The sequence below is a fragment of the Bombus vosnesenskii genome, unplaced genomic scaffold, assembly GCF_011952255.1.
Source record: "Bombus vosnesenskii isolate JDL3184/JDL3185 unplaced genomic scaffold, Bvos_JDL3184-5_v1.1 scf7180000014321, whole genome shotgun sequence".
NCBI lineage: Eukaryota > Metazoa > Arthropoda > Insecta > Hymenoptera > Apidae > Bombus > Bombus vosnesenskii.
Window position 1 is genome coordinate 39,299 of NW_022883432.1, and position 8,902 is coordinate 48,200.

General features: G+C 44.2%; 1 protein-coding gene across 1 annotated transcript; it reads left to right on the plus strand.

Annotated features, from left to right (window-relative positions):
• The first annotated feature begins 321 nt into the window (after nt 1-321).
• On the plus strand, nt 322-1,822 carry LOC117239836 (baculoviral IAP repeat-containing protein 7-B-like). Its single transcript, XM_033505667.1, has 3 exons — nt 322-1,242; nt 1,341-1,425; nt 1,523-1,822. Exons 1-3 carry the CDS (start codon nt 364-366, stop codon nt 1,711-1,713), a joined length of 1,155 nt encoding a protein of 384 aa, XP_033361558.1. The 5' UTR covers nt 322-363; the 3' UTR covers nt 1,714-1,822.
• The last annotated feature ends 7,080 nt before the right edge of the window (nt 1,823-8,902 follow it).

Below are 8,902 nucleotides of genomic sequence, written 5' to 3' on the forward strand. Positions count from 1 at the left end.
CTCGAAGTATATTTTTTTTTCTCTGAAAGTTTTTTTTTCTTTACTGAAAATTCACTCGCAAGATCGTAACCACGCACTAAATATCTTGCAAAACTAGTAATCACGCTCTGCTACCATGTTAAGAAAATTCGAGGATTTGGGAATACAAATAATTGACTATATTTCCCACACAACAGTTATACTCTGAAGAACGTCTTGCACGCACGCTGGTCGCCAACCGACTATCCTAGATTCTTCTAACATCTGGCAACAGTCTTTTGTCTCCACTAAGACCTTGACGCCCTCTAACCATTACACACACACTCTCATGTACAGTGTAAATGTATCACTTCCCTAACAGAGATAGCCGTACCTTCGACGTCTATGGAACGTCCAGTAATTATGGTTGATATACCATCCCCTGTACCTTCAGCAACGGTGATTGATTTGACATCACCGATACCGTCCACGTCGACAATGCCACCGATACTGCCGATAAAAATGCCGCCGGTTCCATCCACATCGCGGCACATTCTAGAAAATTGTTATGATTTTCGGTTAGAAGAAGCAAGACGTTCGAGTTTTCGAAATTGGCCTGTATCTTTCATTGACCCTGTCAGTCTTGCAGCTACAGGATTCTATTATACTGGAAACTTGGATGTAGTGAGATGCTTTGAATGTCAATTGGTGGCAAGTCAGTGGTCGGTGGGTGATATTCCCATGCAGATTCATGAGATGTGTTCTCCAGAGTGCAGATTTATCCGCAATGAACGTTGTAATAATGTACAAATTGGAGCAAGTCCTGCTAAAGTTCCACGGACAAAACGAAGAAATAGAAATATATCTTGTCCTCATGGTTTACAATATCAAGAGTCATTTGATTTTAATGATCATGGATTTTTAAGATCCTCACGCACCCCGACGGCATATCAACTTAGCCGTTTGGGACTAAAAAGTGTTAAGAAACCAGAAATATTGCAATATGCTAGTTACGAATCCAGATTAAATTCATTCGCAACATGGCCTATAGATGTGACACAGCCAAGTGAAGAATTAGCCCATGCAGGCTTCTACTACACCGGAATAAATGATTTCACTACCTGTTACCATTGTGGAATTTGTATAGGCAATTGGAGACCAGAAGACGATCCATGGGACAGACATATGATTTCGTCTCCCAGATGTTATCATCTTCTTCCAGCACTGGGCTGGGAATATGTCAATAATATAACAGACCAGGAGTTATATGAAACTGCTGAAGGTGTAAGTATAAAAACTCATACCCTGAACAATATATATAATTAAGAATGTGTATAATTAATAATTCCAATATATACTTATGTACATTATATTTATTTCAGGCACCAATAGAAAGTACAGATGAGAATCCTGAGAGATCCAATAGTGAAAATGTTACCAATGAAATGACTCTCGTTGAGAAAATTAGTAAGTAATAAAAATAAAAACACAGATGAATGAAATCCGTATACATATAATAAATTTCATTATATATTATAATTAGATGTACTTTTTACTATTTTAGCCACTCTGGAGGAAGAAAATCGACCATTGAAAGATGCTCGTTCGTGTAAAGTTTGCACGGAACGAGAAGCCACAATTACGTTCCTACCTTGTGGACATTTAGCAACATGCCAGTACTGTTCACCAGCTTTCACAACATGCATCATTTGCCGAAGAAAAGTCAAGGCCATTACCCATACATTTTTCGCGTAATGCATGCACATGTAAAAATTAGCTTATTCATATCTCTTATATCAATATACTTTATAATTTCTTAAAAATGACATGACGGGCATTCTTTGACGCGCTCCCGTCGACTAAAGAGTAACGTCTTTACGCTCAGCAATTATTTTTACGAGTCAGACTTAGATTCAGCGAGAACGCCCATCTGTCATCCCGTTGGCCGCGGATTTGTTATTGAACCGGAGATCACTGTCACTAGTGTCGCGGACGTCTCACCGCCGTGATAGATTGTCAAACCTGCGTTATTCATACCTGTGTCAATAAATCGTATCTTCCCTACACCGCAACGATGGCTACCTTCAATGAAGACTCCTCAAACACCGACAACCCTATCTCCACTGCCTCTCCGACATATATATGTATATATACATACATATATATATATATATGTTACGTTGCGTAACACTCTACCTAGCCGAGGCCACACACCGCGGGCAATATGGCAACCAGATGTCTTCGGATACTCCCAGCGTATCCTCCATAGATTCAAGGACCTTCCATAAATTTCATAGATTTCCTAGAAAAGGTCCTTCAAACGAAACAAACATCTGGTTCGGAGGAATTTCTAGAGACTATTGTCTACCACGGCGAAAAAGGGAAAGTTAGTTTTTGTCAAGTACGCTGCAACTTTCCTCCCACTAACCACTTTCTCTCGAGGGTGGTTAAGACCCTTCGTCCAACCAATTAACGACGAAGCCTACTCCCTCACTCTCCTAACTCAAATCGTCACGAACAAATCCGATGGTCCCGTGCGCTAGACACACTCGTCCTTAGCTCTCCTCCGAGACAGCATCGTCTCCCAAGAGTACTGTTTTTGCATCCTTCGAACGGTCAACATCCTTCGAGCGGGTATACACACCCGCAGATCACTCAGTCACTCATCTCGTACATACGCACCAGTGTAACTATCCTCGTTATAAGTTGTGGAATAAACGGTGAAATATAACTTACTACTGTGTCATATTCATATCCACCACCTCTGTTATCCTAACCGAAACAGGGGAACGACTACTTCGCGGCGTCGATTCACCAAATCGTAGCGAGAATTTACGCCTCTCGCTGACGCGTTTTTCTCGCGACCGCGTCTCTCCGCGAACGGTCGTAACAATATATATATATATATATATATATATATATATGTCGGATCACGATTCGAATTTTGGGCGCGCGACGACTCTTCATGTGGACTAGCCATCGTTTCACAAAGCCGAGATTTTATTTACACGTGTATACAGGTCTATCACTAAGCTTAACAAATAATAAGTACAACTAATAATAAGTCTAACAAACACTAAGCCTAATGAATAATACGATCTACGAATAATTAAATTAAATAATACTATTAGCAATGTTTGAGTTCAAACGAATCCACGGTCACCGGGATAACTCCTTACTAAGCGAAACTAACTTAGACGCAAATGCGATCGTCGAAAATGCTCGATGTATCACTCTCCAAGGCAATCGCAAGAATGCCAGCCTCGTGGAGATTTTTCTCCCTGTACGATTGCATTTTGTTTTCTATACCCGTTTGGAAGCATCGAGAAGGTTCCAAACGCCGTTGCTAGGCACACTCGTTGGAAGCATCGAGAAAGTTCCAAACGCCGTTGCTAGGCAGTTTCTGCCTGGAGTTTTGATTACTAATACAATGTATGTCCCATTGCATCGGCACCTCCGAGGCAACATCACACGTGGCTAGGCCCGCTCTCGAGGCCGCATGCCGCCACAACCACATTTCTCGGAAAACACATACAACCACTCCAGACCTCCGTTAGATAAAACATCCATCCCGTGACCGTGGCTACGTTCAGCGACCATTGTCACCTCGAACCCAATCTCGCTTATTACAAATCTTAAGCAATTACAACTATAATAAAATCTAGGCTAAGGTACTAGAGGATGTTCCCAAGGTTTCCAAGGAAAGGCTTCGGCTTTCCTTTCATCTCCGACACGGCCATCCTGACTATCACACGTCCTCGGGTGTACCTTCGTCAACAAAACAAAAGGAAACAGGATTAGTATCATTGTGATTGGCATTCAAAGTGCCAGTTGCATTCTGCGTGCTTTCAGTCGGGTCGTAATGACATGACAGACCATTCTCGATTTCACACCCAAATGGGTCTCATCCTTCGAATCGCACATACTCTCAAAGTTCGTTACATAACCAGCCTCGTAACACAATCGCTGTCAACACTAGACCGCCTCCAGCCTCATGACATTGTCACTGTCGGTACTAGACCAGCTCCAGCTTCGTGACATCGTCGCTGTCGGTACTAGACCAGCTCCAAATCCGTGACATTGTCGCTGTCGGTACTAGACCAGCTCCAACCTCGTGACATTGTCGCTGTCGGTACTAAACCGGCTCCCAGCTTCATGACATCGTCACTTCCAGTGCCTGACCGCACTGAACTCCATCCCATGGCCGCACCTGGGCTCATATAATTCTACGATCCTCTGGGATCGGGGTACTCACATCGCCATGGTCACTGTCCTCGTCATCACAACAGACATCCAACTCCGCAGGAATGCAACTATCCGGCATTTTCCTTAACCTGTCATGACTGTACTTGTATGACCTTTTCCCATCCAGTGTTTTCAAGGTATATCGGTCTCCTTCCAGGACCTCCGATATTACAAACGGACCCCTGAATTTTGGATCCAATTTTGTCTGGTTCCTTTCTTCATTTTGGCGTAGTACCAAATCACCGGGATTAAACCTAACTACTTTAGCTTTGGTTTTATCGAATCTCTCTTTGTCATACCTAGCACTAGTTTCCATCTCTTTTATTGCCTGTTGTCTTACACTGGAGATATCTATTTCTTTTTCCTCGATGTTATCAGGTAGTAATAAGTCATACGGTCTTGCTGCTCTACCAATCAATAACTCTAAAGGACTCGATTTGGTTACGCGGTTGATGGTGCAATTCAAAGCCAATTGCATCTCCCCGATCGCGTCTTGCCATGAACGCCCGGTCGTTTCTACCGTTGTGAACATATTTTTTAACGTGCTCATAACACGTTCTACTTGCCCATTGGCCCTACTTGCACCGGTCGCGATCAAATGAACTTTGATTTGTTTGCTTGCACAGAATTCTTGAAATTCCCGGCCCGTGAAACATCTACCCTGATCTGCTATTACCCGACAGGGACTACCGAACAAAAACACGGCGGACTTAAGTGCCTTGATAACGCTAAGCGAATCCAATTTGCGTGTGTGATGTAAGTGCACGAATTTCGTAAAGGCATCGATCAAGACGACGACATACTCTTTTGAGTCATTCTTGCCACTCAGCTTGCCCGTTATGTCCATGTGCACCGTATGCCACGGTATGCCGGTCTTAGGTATAGGATGCAGTTCAGCCTGTATTTTACCTGAACTAGCCTTCGAAACTCTACAAGCATGGCAGTTCTCGACAAATTTGCGAACGTACTTCGCCATTCCCTCGAACCAATAATACTCATAGAGCTTCTCGAGCGTTTTATCCCATCCTAAGTGCATAATTGACTGATGCACATGGTTGATGACGGACCATCTAAAACCTCTCGGAACAATGGGTAAGCAAAGGGTTCTGCCCTTTCGTTGTATTTTACGGTAAAGTGTACCGGATCGCAGTTCGTAGGTATTCGCGATATCTTCCGCGAGCTCTTCGTTCTGTAATTTATTAACGATTTCGGAGATTTGCGGATCGCGACGTTGTTCCGCTAATAGCCAATCTTCGGAGATCTCGGCCAGATTAATCTCTTTCTCTGCGACCTTGTCTATCGTACGGCGATTCAAGTCTACGGGGTTTCGCGAAAAGAAATCTACGTGGGCCATTCGTTTACCCTCTCGATACATGATGTCAAAATCGAATGTTTGCAAATAAGCCCACCACCTATAAACCCGGTCGTTTAAGTTTACTTTGTTGCTGGAGGCTTTCAAGGAATTACAGTCGGTAACTACTAAGAATTTCCGTCCATGTAAGTAGTGTCGGAAATGCTTGACGGCGCTTACTACTGCTAGTGTCTCCAGTTCGTACGAATGATACCTAGATTCCGCGGGACTGGTTCTTTTACTATAATATTCGATGACTCTGTTTTCCTTTTCGACTTTGTGCATTAAAATAGCTCCATACCCCTCCGAACTAGCGTCGGTATGTAGCTCTATGGGACGATTGGGATCAAATATCATTAACACCGGCGCGTCGGTCAGAACGGAAATTATCTGTTGTCTTATCTTTTCGTGCCTGTCCGTCCAAGTTGTGTGCTTGTTACTAGAAGTGAGTGCGTACAAGGGTTTCATCACTTGTGAAAATTTAGGAATAAATTTTCGGAAGTAAGAGGCCAAACCTATGAACTGACTAAGCTGTGTGACAGTCGACGGTGCAGGTAAAGAATTCAAAGCTTGTATTTTTCCCGGGTTTGGACGAACTTCTCCGTTACGAATTACATATCCCAAATAAAGTACCGACGTTTTCAGAAAAGAACATTTAGCGAAATTGAAAGAAAATCCGGCGTTTACGAGAGTGTTTAGTACAATGTGCAACCTTTCTAGAGCTTGATCTATTGAGTCGGCGATTATTAGAACGTCGTCCAAATAAACAATGACATACGAATAAGCGAGGTCGCCTAAGGCCTTGAAAATGGCTCTCTGGAAAACGGCTGGTGCATTTTTCAACCCAAACGGCATCGTCACGTATTCGTATTGACCGTCGGGGGTAACGAGCGCAGTATATTCCGTCGAGTTAGGATGAATGGGGATCTGGTGAAATCCGCTAGCCATGTCCAGGCTAATGAAGTATCTCGCACTCTGCAATCTCGCGATTTGGTCAGCAATAAGGGGTAAGGGATACCGATCCGCGACCGTATTTTTATTCAGCGCTCGAAAGTCTACACACAATCTGTCTGAGCCGTCCTTCTTCTTCACGAGTATCATAGGGCTCGCGAACGGCGAATTACTAGGTTTTACGATTTGTGCTTTCATCAATTCGTCTATTCTCTCGCGTACTATTCTTCGCTCTTCCTCGCTAAGCCTGTAAGGGCTTCTCTGCACAGTGACGTTGGGATCAATTAGCCGTATTTCCAACTGACCCGTATTGACGCGAGTACGCGGGAAACCCGTAATGAATGATTCTTTAAATTTTTCGAGAACAGAGATTAATCGATCTCTGTCGTTACCGATCACATCAGTGTCAACCTCGTTAATGTTGACCGCATCTTCCGCGACTTTACCACAAGCGTTAACGACCTTTGTTTTACAAATAACGAGGCTATTTTGCGTGATATTTACGTCGAATCCCTGGCTCAAAATCTCGCGACCAATCATGATATCCTATTTTAGGTAATCGTCGGCAAGGACATGAAAAACTATCTCCAATGTAAGACCGTTAATACAAACAGTGGACAAAATCTGAAGTGTACTCTTAATACAAGTATTCCCGATCCCTCGCATCACTACCACATCGGTTATTCTTTTACCGGAAAATTTCGAGGCTAGGGACTCTTTGATTAACGAACACTCGGCCCCAGAATCAAAGTAAAATGGATACGACTCACCCAGATGGCTTAATCTACCAGCCGGAGCTTCCACTACACAGGAGTCGATCCGGCGTTCGTCAATGGAATCGTAGTTTCTTTTCCGCGATGATAGGCAATTAGGCGCGATATGTCCCTCCTCGTGGCATTTGAAGCAGGTCACCTTCGACGATGCGGCTGGTCGTTTTTCCTTCGGGTTTCGTATATCCTGCTCCTTCCCCGTTTGTATTTGCAGGCGACCCTCCGTTCTCCTATGTCCGAGAGCACCACAGCGGTAGCACTTAATCCGAGGAACTGATAGCCTGCTTCGTTTAGCTTCAGGTTCCGTTAGTGAATTTCTTGGCGAAAATGTCGGCTGATCGTTGTAAGGGAGAATCCTCATTTCATCATGAAATTGGTCCTCCGTCCTGATATTATTCGCGAGCGTTAGTCGCCGAAAGCGTCGATCTTGTGAACTCAGTATATAAAGGGCGAGGGCATTGATCACTTCGGGCATCGTTAGATCCTGCAACTTCATCTGCAGCATGGAGCGGAGGCGACTACCGTACGCTCCCGGGGATTCAGTCTCCGACGGTCGTTCTCTGGATATCCTTAGTAACGCCGAAGCGGCTGTCTCTCTGCCACCAAAACGCGAAAGAAATTGTTCCTTAAACGTTGGCCAGGTAAGTTCTCCACCGCGCACCATTTGTGAAAGCCAATGCGCAGCAGAACCCCTTAGGGCGCGATTTAGAGCGGAAAGTAACGCACTATCTTGCATCGGGTGGTCTTTCAAAATCAAATCAGCATGAGAGCACCACGCGGATGGATCGGCGCCCGCACCTTCGGGGTCAAAACGTGGTAACGTTGCATCCTTAGATTCCGTACTCGGTCTTTGCTCCTCCGGTTTGTGCGCTAGCGTCTGAATCAACTCGCGCATAAGGACCATTTGCTCTTGTAGCACTTTAAACGGTTCTAATCCCACTTCTGATGTCGGATCACGATTCGAATTTTGGGCGCGCGACAACTCTTCATGTGGACTAGCCATCGTTTCACAAAGCCGAGATTTTATTTACACGTGTATACAGGTCTATCACTAAGCTTAACAAATAATAAGTACAACTAATAATAAGTCTAACAAACACTAAGCCTAATGAATAATACGATCTACGAATAATTAAATTAAATAATACTATTAGCAATGTTTGAGTTCAAACGAATCCACGGTCACCGGGATTACTCCTTACTAAGCGAAACTAACTTAGACGCAAATGCGATCGTCGAAAATGCTCGATGTATCACTCTCCAAGGCAATCGCAAGAATGCCAGCCTCGTGGAGAATTTTCTCCCTGTACGATTGCATTTTGTTTTCTATACCCGTTTGGAAGCATCGAGAAGGTTCCAAACGCCGTTGCTAGGCACACTCGTTGGAAGCATCGAGAAAGTTCCAAACGCCGTTGCTAGGAAGTTTCTGCCTGGAGTTTTGATTACTAATACAATGTATGTCCCATTGCATCGGCACCTCCGAGGCAACATCACACGTGGCTAGGCCCGCTCTCGAGGCCGCATGCCGCCACAACCACATTTCTCGGAAAACACATACAACCACTCCAGGCCTCCGTTAGATAAAACATCCATCCCGTGACCGTGACTACGTTCAGCGACCGATTAT